Source organism: Lepidochelys kempii, chromosome 20, assembly GCF_965140285.1.
Source record: "Lepidochelys kempii isolate rLepKem1 chromosome 20, rLepKem1.hap1, whole genome shotgun sequence".
Lineage (NCBI taxonomy): Eukaryota > Metazoa > Chordata > Testudines > Cheloniidae > Lepidochelys > Lepidochelys kempii.
This window is the reverse complement of record NC_136399.1, coordinates 24,518,714-24,543,014: the sequence shown is the minus strand read 5'-3', so window position 1 is coordinate 24,543,014 and position 24,301 is coordinate 24,518,714. Positions and strand designations below refer to the sequence as shown.

The 24,301-nt window shown below is 58.7% G+C and overlaps 2 protein-coding genes and 1 long non-coding RNA gene across 4 annotated transcripts; 1 reads left to right on the top strand and 2 right to left on the bottom strand.

The window, feature by feature from the left end:
• Positions 1-5,165: 5,165 nt before the first annotated feature.
• Positions 5,166-9,908, bottom strand: LOC140901026 (uncharacterized). The gene is made up of 3 exons (XR_012155765.2): positions 9,737-9,908; positions 9,008-9,070; positions 5,166-5,291 (listed from the first exon to the last, which is right to left on the bottom strand). It is a non-coding gene; the product is annotated as an uncharacterized LOC140901026 (long non-coding RNA).
• On the top strand, positions 5,194-11,725 carry LOC144929584 (uncharacterized). The gene is made up of 3 exons (XM_078849561.1): positions 5,194-5,362; positions 9,503-9,821; positions 10,938-11,725. The coding sequence occupies exons 2-3, from the start codon at positions 9,572-9,574 to the stop codon at positions 11,099-11,101; spliced, it is 414 nt and encodes a 137-aa protein (XP_078705687.1). The 5' UTR covers positions 5,194-5,362; positions 9,503-9,571; the 3' UTR covers positions 11,102-11,725.
• Positions 11,726-12,339: 614 nt separating this feature from the next.
• Positions 12,340-22,943, bottom strand: FARSA (phenylalanyl-tRNA synthetase subunit alpha). Of its 2 annotated transcripts, none has more exons than XM_073318676.2 (13): positions 22,766-22,943; positions 20,206-20,343; positions 19,762-19,860; positions 19,298-19,416; positions 18,534-18,626; positions 17,063-17,191; positions 16,370-16,485; positions 15,809-15,893; positions 15,060-15,159; positions 14,571-14,739; positions 14,047-14,124; positions 13,299-13,413; positions 12,340-12,683 (listed from the first exon to the last, which is right to left on the bottom strand). In XM_073318676.2, the coding sequence occupies exons 1-13, from the start codon at positions 22,895-22,897 to the stop codon at positions 12,578-12,580; spliced, it is 1,479 nt and encodes a 492-aa protein (XP_073174777.1). In that variant the 5' UTR covers positions 22,898-22,943; the 3' UTR covers positions 12,340-12,577. The 2 variants fall into 2 exon arrangements, with proteins under 2 accessions (XP_073174777.1, XP_073174776.1); XM_073318675.2 differs by having other exon boundaries at positions 22,730-22,942.
• Between the last annotated feature and the right edge of the window lie 1,358 nt (positions 22,944-24,301).

Here is a 24,301-nt window from a genome sequence, read left to right as displayed (position 1 = left end):
AGCCCCGCAACCTGAAGCAAATACTCACCAACAACCACATACCACACAACAGAACCACTAACCCAGGAACTTATCCTTGCAACAAAGCCCGTTGCCAATTGTGCCCACATATCTATTCAGGGGACACCATCACAGGGCCTAATAACATCAGCCACACTATCAGAGGCTCGTTCACCTGCACATCCACCAATGTGATATATGCCATCATGTGCCAGCAATGCCCCTCTGCCATATACATTGGTCAAACTGGACAGTCTCTACGTAAAAGAATAAATGGACACAAATCAGATGTCAAGAATTATAACATTCATAAACCAGTCGGAGAACACTTCAATCTCTCTGGTCACGCAATCACAGACATGAAGGTCGCTATCTTAAAACAAAAAAACTTCAAATCCAGACTCCAGCGAGAAACTGCTGAATTGGAATTCATTTGCAAATTGGATACTATTAATTTAGGCTTAAATAGAGACTGGGAGTGGCTAAGTCATTATGCAAGGTAGCCTGTTTCCTCTTGTTTTTTCCTACCCCCCCCCCCCCAGATGTTCTGGTTTAACTTGGATTTAAACTTGAAGAGTGGTCAGTTTGGATGAGCTATTACCAGCAGGAGAGTGAGTTTGTGTGTGTATGGGGGTGGGGGGGATGTGAGAAAACCTGGATTTGTGCAGGAAATAGCCCAACTTGATTGTCATGCACATTGTGTAAAGAGTTGTCACTTTGGATGGGCTATCACCAGCAGGAGAGTGAATTTGTGTGGGGGGGTGGAGGGTGAGAAAACCTGGATTTGTGCTGGAAATGGCCCACCTGATGATCACTTTAGATAAGCTATTACCAGCAGGACAGTGGGGTGGGAGTAGGTATTGTTTCATATTCTCTGTGTATATATAAAGCCTGCTGCAGTTTCCACGATATGCATCTGAGGAAGTGAGCTGTAGCTCACGAAAGCTTATGCTCTAATAAATTGGTTAGTCTCTAAGGTGCCACAAGTACTCCTTTTCTTTTTGCGAATACAGACTAACACGGCTGTTACTCTGAAACCATTTAAAAAACAGTCCACTGAAGAAGGCTGGGATTTCCAAATAGGTGTTTAGACCCCACTGAAATTCAGTAGGAGACTAGTGCCTTCTTCCAATAAGGCAACTCAGGCCTGGTCTACACAAAAAAATTAGATTGACCTAGTTACGTCGCTCAGGGCCCTGAAAAAAATTGCGCCCAAAGATGCCATAGTTAGGTCAACCTAACCTCCAGGGTAGACACAATGTACCACCCTTGATCTAGCTACTACCTCAGAATAGTGAGCCAACTACTTTGATGAGAAAAAAATCCCAGTGCCACGGTAGTGCTTGTAGTGTAGTCAATAGCCTCCGAAAATCTCCACAAAAGTCCAGATGTTTTACAGGAAGCAGGTATTCTGGCAGCTTTAACAGTTCTAGGGACTCAACAAGAAACTATGGCAGCAAGAGGACTAATAACGTTTACTGTCTTTCTGATCATAAAATAGACACTTCCCCCGACCTTATCTGACAGCTCATCTCACTCCAGGGATTGTTGGACAAGAAAGGAACATTTTGTAAACAAACATTTTGTGGCAAATATCGAATTTCACAGGTTTGGGACTGAGAAGTTCAGTGTGATCCCTGCTCTGTGAGAACTTGTGAATGGTTCCCATCTGGGATTTGGGTGACATCACAGGCTAGTTCTTCCAGCTCGTGTTATTTTTACACTTGTAATCCATTGATGCCTGGAATAGCAGCACCTTCCACCTCATGAAACAGGGTTTGGTGGTTGGTTGCTTTTTCCCCCTTCCCAGAGAGAATTTAAGATCTGGAAACTGTGCCACTCAAGAATGAAAAATCCACACCGCCTGCATGCGTGGGCCAGAAAGAATATGCTGAAATTGACCCTGGAGGAGCAGAGCATGAGAAATGCAGCAAATGGCCCAACAAAGACCGGGGTGGGATGGCAGCATGGTAATCTTGGAGATGGAGGCCAGGGCATCTGAGCGAAGAGTTGGCAGAGAGGGGAGTCATGTTCAGAGATGAGCTTCGCGGTGTACGATGTGGGGTGTTTGGATCAGCCTCTCTCTTAGACATGCCGTTTCAAAGTTGACAGCAATGCTGCTGTGGCTAACTGGGCTCCATGCAAATGGGTTTAGCGACCAAGGCAGGAATGATGAGTGACTGACCAGACTGAGGCCCTGCTTTGTCTCACAGGGCCGTGCAATCGGCTTGCTCAGCAGGACTGGATGGGGAAGTAACTTGCTGCCAATTCCGATCCCTGCACCCGCCTTAGTCACTTCCCACAGCATTGAAGGGGAAATGTCGTAATCAGCTCCTCTTGAGCCATTGGCTTTGCATGGAATTCTCCTGCCCCCGTCCTGCCCAACCCTAGGGTGTAAGTTGAGGTAGGAAAAGGCCTTGTTTAACGTAAACTTTCTTCCAGCCCCGAGGTGTGTATATTGCAGCAGCATTAGACCCTTTCACACATGGCTAGAGTCTGAGTGAAAGGGGGGCTCACACCACTTTACACATCACTTCTGCATCTGGACGACCGTATCCACATCAAGATCTGTCTTGCTCTCTCTGCCCCCTCTGCTTTCCAGCACCTCAAGCCCCTTGCTTGTCCAGGCACTCAACAGGCTCTTGGCCCAAATCTGAAGGAGAAAGATTCAAGTTTAGAGGCACCTCCCATCAGCTCCTTTCTTGAACTTGTCAAGTTCAGCAGGTGTTTATTTCCCTCATGTCAAGTGTACCAGGGCTAATGTCCCACGTGTGGGGATCCAGATCGGAAGCTTCTCTTCTGAGCCTGGCATCTGTGCAGGGAGCAGCAGGGTGATATTTATAGCAGTGGAGGTGCCAACATCTGATGTCTCAGCTTCTCACCTTGTCACCTAAATACCATTAGCAGCAGGTCGCCCTCAGCACTGCAGAACCAGGTCACATTGACAAGAGGGTCGGTTCCCTTGCAGTTCAGGCTGCTGGACTCCAATCAGATCAGATCCATCTGATCAGCTAGTCCATTGCCTTCTGGTTGACCCGAGATGGCTCTCTCTCTCTCATATGCCCCACTCCTTTATTTGCAGGGAATTCTGCCACCCTGGTGGCAAAAGCTTGGTCTACACTTCAAAGAGGCTGCTGGACAGAGCCAACCCGGTGGTTCCCTCTGGCTCTCTTTCTCCTCCATATCATCAGACCTCCTGTGGTTTCCCTGTTTCCTTCCCTCCCACTTTCCTCAGGACAGTTAGACACCGTGGGAATCGCTGTTGGGTGGAACCTTGGTAGCTGGAATGCACCCGAGTGAATCGGCAGCAAACACCCTCCCACAGCCCACTGGGCCCTGCCCCGTCGAATCCCTACATCGGCTAGAGCTCCAGGATCAGGCCCCTGCTTCATTCTGTGCTGGATCACGTCAGCTCCCACGTCTCCTGCCAGGAGAGCTCCATGCCACCAGGCCTGCAGAGAGAGGCCCGACACACTGCACTCAGTGCTTCACACCAGCACTCCACCCGGCGTTGACACTATCTTGTTAACACCCCTTTGCTCTTCGCACTCCCAGCTCGTCATCTTCCTGAGCAGCCGGAGGGGGGAAGCAGGAGGAATGGTGAAGTGAGGAAGAACAGCGGGGCCCATCCTGTGCCCACAACTGCCCTGGCCTCACAGATTGCCCTGGGAGATTGCCATCCTTGCCTTCACAGTCTGTGTCCCCAGGGCAGAGGACAGAGGCTCCTTACTGCTCCCAGCTGGAAATTGTGCGCTGGAGCTAGTGATCCCGGCTTCACCCCTTTCGGGGAAGGGCTGGGAGATAGAAACCTGCCCACACTGTGTTCTGCCTATGCAGCGACTCCCAGATTCAGCTCATCGTAGGAAGACAAGTCTGAAAATTACCCCACGCACCTGTAGTCACATCTTATGTGTATTCCTGTATTCCTCAGGCCCCACTCCGAGTCCAGGGTCGCACGGTGCTGGGTGTACACCGTCTCAGTAGACACCGACTGGGAGGGGAAACTGAGGAACGGATTTGCTCAAGGTCAGACAGCAGGATGGGAAATAGAACCCAGGAGTCCTGAGTCCTTGTGCAGTGCCCTAGCCAATAAACCAGGCTACCTCTTTCTAGACCTACTTATCCCCTGTCCCCTTCACTGGAATGGAGGTGCGGGGCTGCACCCAAACGAGCAACACAAGAGCTGCATTAGCGGGCTTTGCAGATGTCAGGCTTTCATTAAAATAAATAACGAAGGGTCTTAGGGTTGCAAAGAAAACTCCCAGACCACGACTCTCATGGTTAGCTTCCTTGAATGGCGGCTAGACAGCCAGAAACCACAAGCTAGCTAAATTCTCCTGTCCTGAACTGCTTTGCAGCCTTGCTGTGCTGTTAAACAACTGCCACACTACACCTCAGAAGTGGCTGCATTTCAGTGCTGTGTGAGCGATCCCCCCGTATAAATAGCTGCCACGGTCCACCCCAGAGGTGGCTCCATTTCACTGGTGGGCAAATAATCCCTGTACTTGTTAGCGTTTGAACAGCAGATTCAGAGCACAAAGCATGCTGATATCCTTTGGCCTGAGGGACGGATCCCCTTTCACTGTAATGTATTTTACCTTATAGTTACATCACACCTTGAGGGGGATCCCTCCTCATTTTCATCACTTCATCTAACACAGCTGTGCCTTGGGTGGAAGGTGATCGCGGCTGACCTGCAGTTTGGAACTGGACGTGAGGAAGAACGCGGTATGGAACAGAAGCTGCCAAGGGCCTTTAGGAAAGCAAGATTTAACGATTTCCCAGACTGGAGTCTGTCTGTGCTCTGTCCTGTGTCCTGGTTAAGAACTGCCAGCTTAGGACCTTGTGTGAATTGGTGATAGAACCCAGAAGTCCTGACCCACAGCCTTCCTCCCCCCTCCTACTCTAACCACTAGTCCTCACTCCCCTCCCCAGGCCCAGAATACAACCCAGGAGTCTTGACTCCCAGCCCTCCTGCTTTAACCACTAGTCTCCGCTCCCCTCCAAGAGCTAGAAATAGAACCCAGGTGTCCAGAGCATAATTTCACACAACAAACCCCACAGCCTAGGTCTCCCCTTTGCAATGCCCCCTATTGAACAGTCCCAGACAGCCAATCACCCACAGCCCTGGTAATGACATAACTGTGTGGGTGGAGCCTCTCCCTTAATGCTCACCTCCAGCTGTCTGCTCTGATCGTTCCAGAGGGTCCGACTGTGGCTCATCGCTCCAGGGACGCCCAGCTCCCCACCTCCCGGACAGCGCTCCTGGCTGGGCCTGTCCCATTCACCGCCTGGGTGAAGCCACCAAGTGGGAACAGATGCACCATCAAGCAACAGAGCAGACAGAATCCACGCAGCCCAGGTGAGAAAGGGGAGTTGGGTCGAGTGGTTAGAGCACTGAGAGCCAGGACTCCTGGGTTCTATCCCTGGCTCTGGGAGGGGAGTGGGGTCTAATGGTTAGATCACTGGGAGCCAGGACTCCTGGGTTCTAACCATGGCTCAGGGAGGGGAGCTGGGTCTATTGGTTAGAGCACTGGGAGCCAGGATTCCTGGGTTCTCTCTCTGGTCCCAGGAGTGGGCTCAGAGCTGCAAGGGGCTCAAGGGAGACTGGGAGTCAGGACTCCTACATCCTGTTCCTGGAGGCGGGGTCGCAGCAGATGGACAGTTAACAGTTGAATCGAGAGCTCTCCAGACGTCCTTGCCCAGCGGCTGTGTTGCCCCTTCCCCTCTGCTGCCCCTGGTGTTAGCTCCATGCCCTGTGCGACAGGGGAGTTATTTTAAGCCTCATAAATCTGTGACTCCTTGGAAAGCTTGGGCCCAGTCTCAGCGTTCGGCAAAGCCCTTGGCTCCCAGCCCAGACTGTTGCGCAAAGGGAATTAGCCTGCTGCCCAGTGGGGAACCCCCACGCCTCTGGCTCTTCTGGGGGCCCCTCCTAGGAAGGAGCCCATTAACAGGGCAGGGAATTGACCCTTGAACTGACTCTCCAGGGTGGGGTCTGTGGCACTGGGGAGTCACCAAATCGAGCCTCGGCGACTTTCTAGCTGGGAAGTTACTGGCCTGGATGCAGGACTGGCTGGGAGGGAGCCCTGGGCTGGGCTGAGCAGGACAGGCTAGAGGGCACAGTGCTCCCATCCGGCCTTTATAGCCCAGACCTGCTCGAACACCCATGGCTTGTTTTCTGGGCTTAGGGCTTGCTCGCCCCAGCCAAGACCCTGGAGTTGACCAAAAAAGTCAGAGTAAGGACACTTCTATTATTTGTATTATGGCAGCACAACGAGGCTCCAGCTGAAATCCTGGGGGTGGGGAGGACCCTCATGGTACCAGGGGCTGTATGGATCCCCCAGCTGAGATCAGGGCCCCCCATGATGCCAGGAGCTGCACAGACCCCTGGCTGAGGTCAGGGGATGCCCATGGTGCCAGGTGCTGCAGGGGAGGGATAGCTCAGTGGTTTGAGCATTGGCCTGTTCAACCCAGGGTTGTGAGTTCAATCCTTGAGGGGGCCATTTAGGGATCGGGGGCAAAAATGGGGGATTGGTCCTGCTTTGAGCAGGGGGTTGGACTAGATGACCTCCTGAGGTCCCTTCCACCCCTGATATTCTATGATTCTATGTGGTGAGAGACAGTCCTGAAGCCAGCTGGGCCAAAGGAAGCTGGGCCTGTTCTCCCTGCTTTGCAGATGCACAGAGACCAGGGGCTGCCTCGCCTGCAGGGCGTGTGCAAATGTAGGGCTCAGTTCTGAACCCCGATGAAACCCCTTGGAGCAGGAGAGTGATGGCAGCCAGGCCCACCACTGAACTGAACCATGCAGGGCCCGCTCCTGCTACTGACTGCGTGGGCCGAGACCTGAGCCCCCCCGGAGACTTAACACAGCTCTGGCTGCAGGAGGTCCTACAGCCCCATGTCAGCCCTGGGTGGGTGCCCGCCGTTGTCAGGGTGGTAATGCTGGCAATAGCTGGAGTTCGGGTTGGGCTATTTGCCGTAGGGCAAGAGTGCTGCACAAAGAGGGAGCTGTGAACTCTCTGCTGTGGAGACAAGCTGGGCATTGCGACCCCGAAATGCCCCCGGAGGCAGATAACCAGCCCCCGCTGTGCGGTAGTCGGCTGAGCTCAGGGTTTGCGACCCAGGCTCGAGATTTGGGGGGCTCATGATTTTTGAGCCTGGGGGTTGGCACCTGCAGGCAAACCCCTCCTGAGACAGCCCAAGAGAGGGCAGAGGCTGGCAGAGCCAGATGGGTGCACTTCATGGGGGAGGGGTCCTGCCAGGATCGGAGCCACGTTTGGTAAAGGAGGTTTTTGAGGGGCAGGGCTGGTCTCTCACTAGGGGGCCGAGCTGAACCCTTGGTTCCCCCAGGATGGCTAGTGAGGGGGGAGTAGTTCTGCTGCTTTTAGCAGAAGCATCGCCTGGAGAACCGCACAGGGGAGGGGTGTTCTGGGACCTGGCGGCCACCCACTGGGGTGGGGGCTCCCCCCGAAGCCAGGGGAGACCTGGAGCAGCAAAAGGGAATAAAAGTGAAATTACCCTAGTGCCAGGGACAAAGCTGCTGGGTTCTTCCAGCAGGACAGGGCCAGGGCCCCACACAAGCCCTGAGACCCCAGTAACGCTCCTGGAGAGGGGGGATATGGGGGGGGCTGACCCCAGCAGAGCAGCGTGATCAATTGCCTGGGTGGGGGTTTAGCTGCTTTGACGTCACTGGACTTTCCTAGAAAGCGGGCCTGGGCTGGCCCCCCCCAGCAGGCACCCTCCCCCCAGGACACAACTGGTTTGAGTTAGGGCTGCTTGTGTTCCAGAAACACTGGAGGCACAGATTGATCAGGGGCCCCGTTTGCTCTGGCTCCCTGTCCTCTGTTCTAACCAACCGAGAGCCAGCCCCTGCCCCAGAGCTCGCTGTCTCCAGGGACACTGGGAGGGGAACCTGCAGCCGAGGGGATGGGGAGGAAAGGTTTGGCCACGGGGGCAGAGCTGACAGCAGAACCCAGCTTTGCCTTGGTGACTGGATTGTGCTGCCCTCAGGGAGGAGAGTCCCACAAGCAGCCTGGCTGACCTCAGGCAAGCCATTTGGTCAATCTGGGCCTCAGTTTCCCCCGTCAGTAAAGTGAGGATAACGGTTCTGCCTTGGCCGATTAGCTCATGAGCTCTCGCTCTGCATGTGGGCAGCGCCTGGCCTAATGGGGCCCTCAATCTTGGGGGGGGGCTCTCTGTGGCCCCCAGTGGGGGCCCAGATCTCAGGGGGTCTGTCTGGCCCCCAGCATCATGGGGACCCCAATCTTGGGATCGGGTCTGTGCAGCCCCTGGCACAACAGAGTCTGACCTTGGCTGAGGACTCCAGTCACGACTAGAATGCAAAATATGTATTGCTCCAAATTAGCCCCTTCAGCTCCCAATGGGCAAACCCCGCCACACTGCGGGAGTGTGAGCTTCCCCTCTGAGCCACGCCCGCCCTCCGGAGCTCCCAGCCCCTGCCCCACATCGCTCTGTGGCTAACCAGCAGCAAGTGGGGAATCAGCCAAAGGGGTGACAGGTCAGGCTTAAGCCCAGCTGCTGAGCCCGGACCCGAGCACACCTGGCCGGCACACCGCAGGGTGCAGCAGGGGAAGCCTGCAGTAGGCATGGGGAGTGCCGTGGGGAACGGTCCTGCCAGGGCGGAGGGCTCAGGAACCTGGAGTGATTTCCAGCTCCGCCTAGTGAGACTAAGATCCAGAGTGCAAGGAAAATGACAAAGGGCCCGACCAGCAAGTGCAGGGTTAAACTCTGCCTGCTCCACACCAGAGCCCAGAGGGCCGAAGCTTCAGCCCCCCTCCCTCCGCCTGTCTGCCCCCAGGCTGGGTGAGGGGAGCAGGCCCCCTGGTTACAGCGAGGCATATGGAAGCGGGATACATGGGTTCGACCACCTTGTCAGAGCAGGGAAGTAGGAGCCAGGACTCCTGGGTCCTATCCCCAGCTCCAGCAGGGCAGGAGGGAAATGGACTGGGGGTCAGGAAATGGACTGGGGGTCAGGTTCTTACCCCACCTCTGGGAAGGGAGTGTTGTCTAGCAGTTAGACATGGAGCATCAGGACTCCTGGGTTCTTAGCCTGGAAGTTGTAGAATGAAGCAGTTAGACCCAGGAGTCATGACTCACCTTCCCTCTGTTGCCAGCTTGGGGAGGGGAGTAGGGTCAGGTGGTTAGAGCAGAGGACAGGAAGCCAGGACTCCTGGGTTCCATCCCAAGCTCTGGGAGAGGAGTGGGAGCTAGTGGGTTAGAGCGGCAGGAGAGGGCTGGGAGCCAGGACTCCTGGGTTCCCATCCTAATTCCTTGAAGGGAGTGTTAGAAGTGGGGCAGAGACTGGATTTTTCTCCCTGAAGCAGGAAGTTTTGCAATGAAGCAGACAAAAGGAGGGGGTAGGAGGTAGGATGCCAGGGTTCAATTCCCAGCCATCACTGACTCACCCCATGAGCCTAGCCCCGCCCCTTGCCTCAGTTTCCCCATCCATAACAGGGATGAGACCTTTGTCCCCATGCTGCAGGCCATCTCCACCCACCCTGAAGCTCCCGCCCCAGGCGTCCGGGCGCCTCCCCGCCCCCCGCACCAGGGCATGGAAGCCGTGTCCGCCCTGCAGCTCATGAACTTGACCAGCCTCAATCGCACCGAAGCAGTGGGGCTCCTGTCCCCGCACTCGTCCGCCAACGAGCAGCCCCTGTACAGCGAGTACAAGCCGCCCGTCCGCGACCTCATCCCCCTGCCCAAGGCCGTGCTCTACCTCCTCATGGCCGCCCTCGTGGTGGTGGGCGTGGCCTACGCCATCGTGGGGCACCTCATCAAGGACCTGGCCCATGACCTCATAGGTGAGTCGGGGTGGGAGAGATGGACGGAGGGGCACGAGCGGTAAATCATCATCTCTTGCTGCCAGGTTGGAGCACTAGGGCAGCCGCGACTTCCCTGCGATGCTGGTGCTGTGGGGTGTTAAACAGCAGCCACGTTCCACCCCAGAGGTGGCTGCGCAGCAGCAGGGCGATTCCTGTAGGTCATAACAGCTCTTATCCCGTGCTTCTCCTCAGGCAGCCCCTAAGCACTACAAGAGCAGCAGCATTAGCCCCATTTCACAGAAGGGCAAACCGAGGCACAGAGCAGGGCAGCGACCTGTCCAAGGTCACACTGCAGGCTGGCCGATGGGAGAGAGTTCTCCCGTCGGCTTAATAAACCCACCGCCGCAAGCGACTGGAGCTCTCACACGGACAGAAGTGCCGGCGTGGACAGCGCTGGCAACGGCACGGACGTCACTCAGGGCGGGGCGTTATTCACACCTGGAAAAACCACCAGCCGAGTTTCCAAAAGCTGCCGTTAAAACTCAAGAGTTTTTAGAAACTTGAAAAAAGAGGGGGGGGAGGGAAGGTTGAAGGTTTTTAGGTTTCCAGTGGGCCCCCCCCAAAAAAAGCCTTCTGTGGCCAGGTGGGCTGATTGCCAGCAGCTCGAAGCCAGCGGATGACTGGGCCATGGAGAATGAGCCCCCGCTCCTCCTGCTAGGAGCCCCCCATTTCTACCCCCACTTGGGGAGAGAAGAATCCTTCTCCCTGGGATGGGGACCCTGCCTGGCTGTGACCCAGGGGAACCCCCAACAGGCTCAGAACCATCCAAGCTGCCCCCAGAGAGGGGAAGGAGAAGACACTTGGAGAACTGGGCACCTAAGCCCCTGCTCTAACCACTAGACCCCACTCCCCTCCCAGAGCCAGGCTAGAACCCAAGAGTCCTAAATAGGAGCAGGGTGGGGTCAGAATTCCTCGCCTCTGTTCCCAGCTTTGAGTGACCTCAGGTCAGTCGCTTCTGTGCCTCAGTTTCCCCACAGAGATGTAGACCAAGAGCACCTGAGAGGCTCAGAGTGCATGGTTGAGGGTCATGACACGGGGTGCAGCTGGGGGTCAGGGCGACGTCCCCCCGCTCACTGCTGTCCCATCTCCCCCCAGATTGGCTGCTGGGGCCACAGCCTGATGCGCCCAACAAGGAGAACGACTCGGACACCGCACCCGCACCCCCCTCAGGGTTCTACCGTGCGCAGCCCCCCATAGCCGAGCCCCACAGCCCCGGCGAGGTGCACATCATGCTACAGGGGGCGGCCCAGCCCACGTAGGGCAGGCCCCACCCAGCCATGGACAGGAGGGGCTGAGCCGGCGGGCGCACCCAGAGACCACCAGCAGGCTGTGCCGGCCACCAGCCCAACACACCGCACAGCCCAGAGCCCCAGCCGGGACGGACGGTGCCCGAGGGCAGGCAAGACCCCCACCGCAGACATCGGGGGGACTGCCGTTCCCTCCCGTCCCTGTCACTTCGCGTCCTTCACCCGACGCCAGCATCCCGGCTGGGGTCCCTGTGACGGGGGGAGCTCTAGTGGCTAGCGAGCCCCCGCACCAGCAGAGATTCCTCCTGGCCCTGCAGCTGTAACCCCCCAGGAGGCTGGCTGCGCCAACAGTGCCTGGACCGAGGAGGGCGGGTCTGTGCTGGGGGGCTGAGCGAGCCGAGGCCTGGAGAAGGGAAGGGCAGTTACTGCCTACGGGCTGCTCTGACTGGGGGTCACAGTGGGGGCCATTTCCCCCAGCTGGAAGGGGTGCTCCGCCCCAGCCAGAAGCCCCGCTGCACCACAGGGACAGGGAACACTTCGCTCTGGACACGGCCCCTGCCCCGAGGTGCCTGTGGAGGAGGGACCCCCCAGGGCTCTGGCAGCACAAGGGACTGGGATCGGTTTGTTAAATAAAATATGGACTCAGAAAATTCCCCTGGCTCCGGTCGTTGGTTCACAGAGCCCCGAGCCCCACGTGCCAGAGGGGGCTCTTGAAAGAGCCCCAAGATCAGCCCCCCTCACTCCTAACACGCAGCCCCCCTCACTCCCAGCCCCAGGGCTGAGGTGGAGATTTCACTCCCATTCCCCCCCATCCAGCCCTGCAGAGGAAGGGGCCATGAGGCTCCCCCCAGCTCTGTGCCCTGGGGCCACAGGCTCAGTGCTGCCCCCACCCCCCTTTGAACAAAGCCCCCAGCACACACCCCGAGCAGATGGTGGGGGTCAGGAAATCACCCCCCAACATGCTGCCCCTGTCTTCGCAGCTGTGGTGCAGGCCCCGCCCCCATCATATGGGGTGCAGTCACCCCACATACAAACAGGGCTGGGAGGGAGAGAACCCAGGTCTCTGCACTAGCCTTTACACCCCACTGCCCACCCACAGCTGGGGGAAGAACCTATAGTCATGACTCCCACCCCCACCACGCCCCCAAGCCTGGAACAGGACCCAGGAGTCCTCCCCCCCCCCCAAAGCCCACAGCCCACCAGGAGTGCGCCCCACCCCCTCCCCATTCCAAACAGAGCAGAGTCTCCAGCCCAGACACTAGCCCTTTATTGAGGCGCAACAGGCTGCAGGTGCCGGCACTGGCCTGGGCAGCTCTGCCGTGTCCCCCAGCGGGGAGGGCAGAGCAGGGGGCTGGACGGAAGGGGGCCAAGGGCGCCCTGCCAGCCCTCTGCCCAGGAAGCGGGGCAGCCCGAGCCCAGCTGCAGAGGGGGAGGGGAGCCCCCTGGAGAGGGCACTAATAAATACGGGGCTGGCCCAGCGGCAGGACCCTACGCGTCGAGGCGGCAGAGCGGGCCGTCGTACACCATCTGCAGGTTCACCTTGTGCCCAACCAGCTCCCGGATGTTGTTGATGCCGTATTTGATCATGGTGGGGCTGGAGGAGAAGGCGGGTGTTAGGGGAGTGCGGCCCTGCTGCTGACCCACCCGTAACGGACCCTCCACTGGGCAACAGAGGGCACAGGGCAAGCACGTCGCCAACCCCACGTCGCCAACCCCTTGCCCAAACTCTGCCGGTGCCCCTCAGTCCCGACCCGCAGCCCCCTGCTAGCCCAGCCCTGGGCTCCCGCCCCATAGCTCTGCCAGTGCCCCTCAATCCAGACCCAGAGAGCATGGCTGTTGCTGGCTGGAAACCCCCTGGCTCTGAGTCACCCCGGCTGAGAGGGGTGCTGGTCCCCAGAGCTCTGCCCGGGCTGTGCAGACACCCCCTCCCACAGGCGCAGGATTACATGGGGATTAGCACAAGTCGTTACCATCTACGGGCAGTGCCGGGTGTCAGGCAGGCACAGGAAGAGGAGTTGGGAGCTGCCCTACAGCCATGGCACACGCTGGGCGTCTCCATCCCCTTCCCAGCATGGCCAGCCCTATGGCCCCCCACATTAGCAGGAGCTGTAAGGGGCCCTGACTGCCTCCACTGGCACCCTCAAGGCCGCCTGTGAGCCCACCCCCTGTGAGCCTGTGTGCCCACCCCCTCCCACAGCATCCTCCTCACCGCTCCAGAGAGAGGCCCCAGGCGATGACCGACACGCCCTCCGGCAGGCCCATCGGCAGCAGCATCTCTGGGCGGAAGATCCCCGAATTACCCACCTCCACCCACTTCTGGAGCCCTGCAACGGGAAGGGAGATGGCAGCTCGGTTAGTCTCGGTCGGGCACCCCTAAGCAGGGCTAGGGAGCCGGGGGAGAGACGCTTCCGGGCATCTAGAGAAGCGACTGGAGCAGACGGTTCTGTTCTGAGTGGGATCCAAGGCCCTGCCATGGGGCCAGGACTGCCGGGCCAGCCCCCACCCCAAACCCTGACCCCTTTGTCCCTGTGGGATTGGATGGGGGCGTTGTGAGCTTGGGGATCCCTGGGCTGGACCCAGCAGGTCCCTGGCCTGGCTGCTGCTGCTCGGCCAGGCATGGATGTGCAGGGCATGACTGGAGAGCAGGAGCCCCGCAGTGCCAGCCTGCCAGGGGGAAGGGGACCCCCTCTACTGACCCCAGGGCCTGACTTCAGGTCTTTCGCCGCCCAGTGCTGGCTCAGGATCAGGGAGCACCTTGATTTCCGGGGGGCTGGGAGACGCTGCAGCGGGCACCACAGCTAATCCTGGCTGGGGGGCACATGCCACCCCAACCTGCAACTCCCTCATCCGAGACCCTGAAGCTGCCCTGCCCTGCCCCCCCGCAGCCGGCAGGCCCAGCGTGTGCTGCTCAGGGGAGAAGGGGCTGATCTGGCTGCGAGGGGCTGGCGCCCCCTCACCTTGGTGGTAGCTGAACACCTCCATGCTGGGCTCCGTGTAGGGGTTGTAGGCCGGCTTGAAACGCAGCTGGCTGATCCCTGCCGAGACACAGGCCAGTGAGAGCATGCGGCCCTGCTAGGCCCCCTGCAGCCACCCCATGGACCGCCAGGCCCCCTCCTCCCTGCACATCCTACCAGACCCATGTCCCCTCCTGCACCCCACACCCTGCCTGGCCCTCCATCCTGAACCCACCCCATAGCCTGCCAGACCCTGTGTCCTCTCCTGCACCCCCACCCTGCCTGGCCCCCGCCCCTTCCTGCTAGGACCCTCCTCTGGAGCCTGCTGGTGGCAGAAGCTCAGCCCTGGATTGGGCTTTGTCCAGGGTGTTCGCTGGCAGCAGATACCGCTGAGCGCCCCAAATCCTCCCCTATCAGGGACCTCCATCCCGGCTTCCCCCATCCTGCCAGCTCCTCGCAGAGGTCGGCTTTCCCGCTCTTCCGCACATGGCGCTGTCTGTCCCTGTCGGCGGGCAGCTGGCACGTACCCAGCTTGGTGAAGAACTCCCTGAGGGTGCCCATGAGGTCCCCCAGCGTCAGCCCGTAGTCGGCCACCACCCCCTCGATCTGGTGGAACTCGGCCAGGTGGGTGGCGTCCAGTGTCTCGTTCCGGAAGACCCGGTCAATGGAGAAATACTTGGCTGGGGTGAACTTCTCCTGGGGGGGGGGCAGGGAAGAGAGGTGTCAATCATAGCCCCAGCCCATCCCCTGGACTCCACCCACCAGGCCACTGCAGCATGGGATCCCAGCCCCAGGCCAGATTCACCCCCAGCCCCTTGAGCCCCAGCCACTGGGGGCAGCAGAGCCCTGCCCCCCAGCTCCTCCTGCGCCCCGGCATCTCCCATTCCCCTTCCCCACACACACACAGTCAGGGTGGGGCCCTGGGTCTGGCTGAGGGGCAGCTGCAGCCAGGGCTCAGAGTTGTGGGGGGGGGGGGGGGGGGAGCACAGCTTGGGGGGGGGCGTGGCACCTCCTACCTGCTGGGCCAGCCGGTAGAGCATGCGGGCGCTGACAGCCGTGGTGTGCGTCCGCAGGATGTTCTTCCGCGCCTCCTCCAGCGTCCAGTCGTATTTGTACCTGGCGGGGAGGGCGGGGGGGGGTACGGAGGTGTGAGATCCGACACACGCTGGGCATGGGGGTGGGGCAGGAGCGCAGCAGAGCAATCCCCGGATGGGCGGGGAGAGCTCCCCATGGCACCAGGCTGCTGCGGGCAAATCGCTGGGGGAAGGGGAGCGTGCAACATCCCCCCCACACCCCCCAAAGTCCCCCCCAGTCCAGGCGCCAAAGGGTTAAGCGGTGCCCCCGGAACAGGCAGGTTCCCCAAGCAGCAATGGGGGACGGGAGCTGCCCCAGACCAAAGGAGCAGCCTAGAGTGGAGGGGCCCCAAATCCCATTCCCTGCCCCCCCACAAGCCAGGCAGCCCTCCCAGCCTGGGCTGGATCAGAGCCAGCGTCCCCTAGGGAAGAAAGGCCTCGTGTCCCCTTCCCCGCCACTCTGAGCCAGCCAGTCCCCCACACCCCTGGGGCCGGTTTGGAGCCAGTGCCCTCTACAGGGGAAAGGCCCCGTGTCCCCATTCCCCACCACCCTGAACCAGCCAGCCCCCGGTCCAGATCAGAGCTAGCGCCCCCAAGTGGGGAAAGGCCCCATGTCCTATTTCCCACCCCCACCCCGAGATCAGCCTGTTCCTCTGGGCTCCAAGCCCAGCTCGACAGCTGGGGACACTCACCCCTGGGAACCATAGCCTCCTTGCGAGTGGATCTTCTTCACTCTCTTCAGATAGTCCATGGGGAAATCCGTGGCTTTGGCAGGATCTGGGGGAATCCAGGGGGTGCAAAGGGGGCTGGAGTGACTCCCCCTGACCCACCAGGAACCCGGGGATGCTAAATGGTCTGGGAGGGGGCCCAAGGAGCAGCGGGGAGCCAGAGGGGCAGCAGGGGTGACAAGTGGGGCTAATGTGCATAGAAGATGCTGCACCCCCCCAGCCTGATGCCCCCCATTTAGCCACAGGCCTGGGTGAGCAACCCACCCCTCACTGCGCCCCAGCCCAGCGGGGGGTTGGGACTCTGGTCACTCCCCACAGCACCTCTGCCAGCACCATTGAGATAAGGAGACCTGGCCAGGTAGGGACTGGTGGACACCCTGCAAGCTCACACAGAAGCCATTCCCGCGCCCTGAGCCAGCCCTGGGGCGCAGGCGGCGCCCCCTAGAGGGGAAAGGCCCACTCTTTGCTGTGCTCCCCACAGCAGCAGATAGGCCTGCTGGCAGCAGGGGCTGGCGGATGACTGACCCTGCAGGAAGAAGGTGTCGTGCTGATCGCGGGCCGGGTGCTGCTGTGGCTGGAAGAGGGCATCGAAGTTCCAGAAGGAGCTCTCGATGAAGTTATTGGTGGGCATTTCTGTGAAACTGAGCGAGACACGGGACCAGTGAGCACCCCCGTTCCAGAGAGCGCAGGGCAATCCTGGCACTGTGCGGGCACTGCCATCCACATGGGCAGGGGCACAAGGCCTCTGGATGGTGAGAGGAGAGGTCACAAGAGGAGCCCAGAGCAGCTTCCACACACACCCATCCCCCTGGGGGACGGCACCGGGTAGCCCCACTGGGCACAGAGAGGGGAGTGACTTGCCCAAAGCTACACAGCAAAGGAACAGCTGAGCCAGGACTCCCAACTCCCCCACTCTAGCCCCTACATCTCCTCCCCTCCCTGAACCATGGAGAGAACCCAGGAGTCCTGGCTCCCAACACTGGAGATCATGCTGAAGGGAACAGTCCCATCCCAGAACCTTGGGCCGGGCTGGCTGGAACCTAGGGTGCTCTCTGTCTCCCTGCCCCTCCCAAACAAGAGGGCTGGCAGCAGCTGTGCAGACCCCAGCCGGTACTCGCCACTGCAGGACATGGTCTGCATTCTGTACCGCAGCCCCCCGGGCAGATGCCCCCGCCAACCGCCAGGGTAGAGACTGCAGGGGCACATGTGGCTACTCACCCCATCTCGAGGAAGATCTGTCTGAACTGGGTGCGGACCTTGAGCAGCGGGTGGAGGTGCCCGCTCTCAGGCATGATCCCCAGCGCCTCGAAGTTGTACGCCTTGAACTTCAGGTCACGCCACGAGCCGCTGTGGACGAAGGGTGGGGAAAGGTCACAGGGGGCGAGCCCTGTGGAACTGACTGAGCGAGTAACAGGCTTTGTACAGCACCTTCCACCCACCTATAGTCCATGGTGCCACTGAAATGCAGCCACCTCTGGGGTGGAGGGCAACAGCCAGCCAGTACGTAACAGTGGGGACAAGAGGACCCAGGCCACAAGCCTGTCACTGTCCCTGCAGAGTGGGCAGGGCTCGTCTGAAAGACCCACGAGGCTGAGCCACATGGGCTTTACACATCTACCGGTGGGGGGAGGGGACCCCAGGGGGGATATGAACCCACAGTGAACGTGGAGGAAAACCTGGCACTTGGAGCCCAGAGATCGGGGCTGGGTCGACATTTCAGCCATAGCTGGAAGCAGGTAAAGTGGGAGCTGCCGAGGCAGGAAGGAGGCCTACCGTCCCAGCTGATGCCTGGAGAATCGGGTGTCATCCGTTTCACACTCCCAACCCCTTCATGACCAGTCAGCAAGCACAGAGCAACTCCAGCTGCTTCCTGAGCCAACAGCCCCCAGCCCCACCCACCTCGTCAAGTGGGGAAACAAGCTCTGCCTGAGGCACTGGGGAAGATGCCCACACATTCTGTACCCCCCACACCCACCTGCTCAGCTGACCCATGGCTGCCTATTCATTGGGATACCCGCCCCATGGGCCCTGTAGTACCGGCACTCCAAGCTGCTCAGAGGACACTAGTATCCCCTCACCTCCAGCCCCCTGTCCACCCAGGAGCGACTCTAGGGTCTAGACATTGGGTAAGAGCGAAGGCTGTAAGGAAGCCGAGAGGTTTTAGTTCAAAAGTTGTGGTCGTGGTTGTTAACGTTGCAGTTTTGGTGAGGTCGGTTCCAGCACCATAAAACCCCACGTTTAACCCCCCCCACCCAAAACCATAGAAAAGCATTTTTTTGAGTGGTGTAGTGACCCCACATGCCAGGACAAAATGCCACTCAAATCTGGCCTGAAGGGGAGGCTGGGCCAAACCTGGCACGCGGGGCCACACCACTCACATGTGCGGAAGCCATAACCCCCCACCGGCCCAAGTTTCTGCAACAAAACCACAGCTCACGATGTTCTTACAGCCTCGTTCGTGGCCTTTTAAATAGCATACGCGCACGCTGGGGGTGCCCCCATCTGCCATCGCAGAAACCACAGAGCCCTGACAGGGGGCAGGGGCGTCCACAGGCAGGCAGGCCTTGGCCGTTTGCAGAGGGATTCCGAAGAGCCACATTTACATGTGCGCGGCTGCGGCTCCCCCATGGTCCTAGCGCAGGGCGGAGAGCAAGGACGCAGACTCTGCCGGAGGCAGCATGCGCCTCACCTGGCGATCATCTCTGGCGTGAGGTCCGTCTCCTGCTTGGTGACCGTGGTGGAGAAGGCGCTGCCTTTCCGGATCCAGTAGGTCTTGATGACCCTGTACACAAGAAGGGAGGCAGAGAGGTGACCCCAGTGGGAAGCCTAGTGCCAAAGATCATGGCTTGGGACTGGGAGAAGGGCACAGCAGAACCAGGCAGCCCATTTGCCTAACAAACCACATCGGGCCCTTGGGACTTCTACTGGCCTTTACAGTGGCGGCACAGCTCATCTAGACGACAAATCCCAGCATGGCCCAGTCTGTCTTCACCCAAGCCATGCATGCTGGGAGCTGTAGTCTGAGCCGGCTGCACCAGTCCACGAGCCAGGACACCGACGACCCTCAGCGGGACTGGACGGCCCGGCTGGGTGCCCGGCAGCCAGGCTGGCTAAGCAGTACAGCCTGGAGGGGCAGGGAGGTAGGGGTGTGGGGGTGGGTGTGCACGCACGCGCAGGCTGTTAGACATGGGAGCTTCCCCACCACCAAAGGAAAGATCAGAAGCAGGGGACACTGCACAGATGCAGCAGGGAAATGGACCCACCAGCTGCTGCCCTCTAGTGGGGAGAGGAAAATGTGCACCCCAAAGGTACAATCAGACCCATGCCTGCTTCCTGAGCACAGGGGAGCCCCAGCACCCCACATTACTGCTGGGGAGAATCCCTAACTCCTGACCGTGCTGCAGCAGCAGAGGGATTCAAGCCGGTGGAGGGGATGGGGGGCACTCAACTCACACTTCCGTCAGGAGTTTCCGTTTCTTCAGTTCGTTCCTGTCTTTTTCCTCCAGGCTCTCAGCCTCTCCCTGCTGCACCAGCTGCAGCTTCTCCCGCACAGAGTCCTGCACGCTCTCCACCTGGGGGACAGGAGACCAGCAGTGAGCACCCCCCTGGGTGTGGGAGCATTCCCCCACCCCTGAGGTGCCCCAGGCAGCTTCGCCCAGAGTAAGCCAGGGACTCAGTAAGCTCGACCTGTGACAGCACTGTGCCATTCCTAATGGTGGAGGGTGGAATAAGCTTGTTCATTTCCGTAGTGCCTTTCACCTCAGGGGTCCAACCACCCGCTCGGTGCTCACCGACTGACCTGCGAGAGCTAAAGGGTCTCTGCTCGGCCCAGCGAGATTCAAAGGGGGATTCGGGGGCCAGGAGGGCCCAGCTTGGAAATCTCCCTTCTGACGAAAGCCCCGCCACAAAACACTCACAGCCCGGAAGATGCGCGGACCCCCATCCGCGTTCTTGTCCAGCCGCACCCACTTGTTGGACATGGCCTTGCTGAACCCCACTTTCCCACTCGGCAGATTCTGCAACAAGAGACAAGGGAGATTTCAGATCCAGGCGGAGCAAAAAAGAAAAGAAACACCCGCAGGGGAAAGGGGGACAAGCAGGATATTCTGCCCTCCCTCCCAGGGCTCAGAAATGTTTACAGGCACTTGGTCAAGCAACACAACCACCCTCATGGGGAAGGCCAGAGTTATCCCAATTTTACAACGGGACCCTGGCTTCCTGACTCCCAGCCCCACTCCCCTCCCAGAGTCAGGAAGTGAACCCAGGAGTCCTGACTCCCAGGCTGCAGAATGTAGAAGAACAGCGAAGTTCTGGCAGGAGATGAGACACTGAAGATGTGAGGGATGGGAAGCCAGCCTCACCATCAGCTTGCTCTGGGGCAGCCCTTCAGCAGGGATGCTGTCAAAGACACGCGCCTCATGGCTTCCCTCCTGGATGATCTCCTTCCCCTCGGACGTCAGCTCCCAGCGTTTAGAGGATCGCTGTTCAGCCTCGATGACCTGAGGGGAACACACAGGGGGGCTGTGAAATACAGGGACCATCACACTGGATCAGACCCAAGGCCCATTTAAGTGCAGTATCCTGTCTCTGACAGTGATCAGTACCAAGTGCTTCAGAGGAAGGCATGAAAGCCACACCGCAGGCAGGGAGGAATAATTTTCCCTCATGAAGGTCTCCTCCTATTCCCTCATAGATTGATTGGGCAGAATGAAGTGTTTTTATCCCTTCTGGGACTCTTATTTTAGCATCAGCAATCACCATTCAGGATATTTCTGCTATTCCGCTTTGAATCTTGATGAGCTCTTGAACACAGCAACATAGAATCATAGAATATCAGGGTTGGAAGGGACCTCAGTAGGTCATCTAGTCCAACCCCCTGCTCAAAAGCAGGACCCTTCCCCAATTAAATCATCCCAGCCAGGGCTTTGTCAAGCCTGATCTTAAAAACTTCTAAGGAAGGAGATTCCACCACCTCTCTAGGCAACGCATTCCAGTGTTTCACCACCCTCCTAGTGAAAAAGTTTTTCCTAATATCCAACCTAAACCTCCCCCACTGCAACTTGAGACCATTACTCCTTGTCCTGTCCTCTTCCACCACTGAGAATAGTCGAGAACCATCCTCTCTGAAACCACCTCTCAGGTAGTTGAAAGCAGCTATCAAATCCCCCCTCATTCTTCTCTTCCGCAGACTAAACAATCCCAGTTCCCTCAACCTCTCCTCATAAGTCATGTGTTCCAGACCCCTAATCATTTTTGTTGCCCTTCGCTGGACTCTTTCCAATTTATCCACATCTTTCTTGTAGTGTGGGGCCCAAAACTGGACACAGTACTCCAGATGAGGCCTCACCAATGTCGAATAGAGGGGGACGATCATGTCCCTCGATCTGCTCGCTATGCCCCTACTTATACATCCCAAAACGCCGTTGGCCTTCTTGGCAACAAAGGCACACTGCTGACTCATATCCAGCTTCTCGTCCACTGTCACCCCTAGGTCCTTTTCCGCAGAACTGCTGCCTAGCCATTCGGTCCCTAGTCTGTAGCGGTGCATTGGGTTCTTCCGTCCTAAGTGCAGGACCCTGCACTTATCCTTGTTGAACCTCATCAGATTTCTTTTGGCCCAATCCTCCAATTTGTCTAGGTCCCTCTGTATCCTATCCCTGCCCTCCGGCGTATCTACCACTCCTCCCAGTTTAGTATCATCCGCAAATTTGCTGAGAGTGCAATCCACACCATCCTCCAGATCGTTTATGAAGATATTGAACAAAACCGGCCCCAGGACCGACCCCTGGGGCACTCCACTTGACACCGGCTGCCAACTAGACATGGAGCCATTGATCACTACCCGTTGAGCCCGACAATCTAGCCAACTTTCTACCCACCGTATAGTGCATTCATCCAGCCCATACTTCTTTAACTTGCTGACAAGAATACTGTGGGAGACCGTGTCAAACGCTTTGCTAAAGTCAAGATACAATACATCCACTGCTTTACCTTCTTCCACAGAACCAGTAATCTCATCAATCTCAACATCCTGTAGCAGGGAGTTCCACAGGTTATGTATGTATGTACCAAGTGAAAAGTCTGTGGGACTTGCTGCCACCGGACATCGTTGAGACCAACAGAGCAAGATTAAAAAGACAGTGAGTGATTTTAGGGATACCATGGATACTTCAACTGCCACAGCTCAGCCTACTCCAGGCCGGCCGGGACTGGCACAATTCCATGGCTGCTCCAGAAGGGCAGGGTGAGAAGCACAGGGAGCTTCTGCAAGGATCAAAGAGATACTGGGAAAGACTGGGGGCACAAAGGGGTGGGACAGGGGACAAGGAGAATAGTTTGGGGAGACAGGATCAAGGAGGGATTTCAGAAGCAGTGGGTGCGTGGAAGGGGTATCGGGGTAAAGAGAGATACAGAAGGGGTCCTTTTGTAAGGGGGGGGGAGAGAAGCTGCTATCGTGAAGGACACCTCAACATGGCCCTCAACACCCCCACTCCCTTTTCCCTAGGAGCCTCCCCTCCCCCCTGCTCCCTCCAGCCCATCTGTTCACCTCTCCTCAGGCTCAACAGTCCCCCCGTCCCCCCCGGCAGGCCCCCTCCCCTGGGAACCCCCACCTCCCACTGCCCCACGCCCATCCCCCACACCCCTCCCCCGGGAGCCCCCACCTCCCCACGCCCATCCCCCTGCTGGCCCCCACTCCCCACTGCCCCTCCCCCGGGAGCCTGCACCTCCCACTGCCCCACACCCATGCCGCTGCTGGCCCCCACTGCCCCACGCCCATCCCCCGGGAACCCCCATCCCCCACTGCCCCTCCCCCTGCTGGCCCCCACTCCCCACTGCCCCTCCCCCGGGAGCCCCCACCTCCCACTGCCCCACCCCCGGCCCTACCTCCCCCAGCGCCTGCAGGCTCTTCACCGCCCCCACCAGCTGCTGGTGCTCCAGGCCCAGCGCCGCGGCCGCCTCCAGACTGCCCAGGCCGCTGCCCCCGGCCCGCTCCAGCCGCTGCAGCAGCAGCTCGGCCAGCGCGGGCCCGTCCGTCGCCATGGCGGGGGACATGCCTGCCGGAGGGGGCGGGGCGAGCAAAACACCGGGTGACCTCTCGCCCCGGAAGTGGTCTCGAAAACCACCCCCCACTTCCGGGGGTATGGAATTTTTCTCATTACCGCCCGGTGGCCGCCATTTTTCGTGTGGCACACGAGGAGCGGCCCAACGCGGGCGTCATCTTGGGCGTGGCACGAACCGATCGACGAGCGGGCGGACGCCATGTTGAGTGTGGCAATAAGGGCAACATCGGGAGGGCCGCCTAGTGTCTGCCATCTTGAGTGTGGCATACAAGGGCGACTGCTAAAGCCCCGCGGCCGCCACCCCTGAACGTGGGAGGAGGTGCCATCTTGAGTGTGGCAGCACCTCTCCCATGAGGCCTCATCCCCAGCTGTGGGGTGGGTGTGGGGCCTGGAGGGGGAAGACAGGGCAGGCTTGTGCAGGTGGCTGCATTCAGGGGGTCACTGGGGCCTCCCCAGACATGACAGGGCCTGAGGATGATGTCATGAGGGGCTTGGCTACCACAGCAACAGGCCCATCCCACCCACCTGGGTGGCTGTGACATCAGGTGGGGGCATGGGGCGGCATTTGGTTACCGTGGCGATGGGCCCATCCCACCTGTGAGGATGGCATGAGGCGCTTGGTTACCATGACAACATGCGTATCCCACCTTCTGAGGCGCCACGAGGCCATGCTGTGAGGCCGCCCTCTATTGCCATGGTGATGGGCCCAAGTTCCATGCCAAGGCACCTGGTTACCATGGCGATGGGCACAGGCTATTCGCCCTGGTTGTTGCCTCAGGATATTACAGCACAGCTGCCATGGGTGGACGTGACCATGCATCTGGACTGAGACTCCTCCCCTTTCTGCTGTGCAACTCGGCCTGGTGCTCTCCAGCCCAGAGGTGGCTGCATTCCGGCGGCCCTGTGTGTGCACCAAGCGTGCGAAACATCAGGTGCTCCTGAAAACGGAGGGCTGCTTATTCACGTGTGCCAGCAGGGGGAACACAGCTTTGTCAACTCCAAGCATCCAAAAATCACGAGTCAGGCCTCGAAAATCATGAGATTGGCTTAAAAATATTTTTTTTTTAAAAAAATAATACATTTTGGGTTCTTTTCCTTTGCCTTCTCATGTCTGAGCCTTTCGGCCGCATACAGGTCACATTTTCAAGCTTTTCTCCACAACTACAAGGTCAAGAAACTCTCTTTCAACGAAAGCTGCAGTTCTCCTGTAAACCCACGACTCTGGGAGCTGGCGCTTTAAGACAAACCCCAAAGATCATGAGACTTGTGATAAAATCACCTAAAACGGCAACCCAGACACAAAGATGAACAGCAGTTCCTCTCTATGGGTAGCCCTAGAAATTGTCAGGACAATGGTGGGTGTTGGATCATCATGGAAAGAAAATCTGTTTGTTAA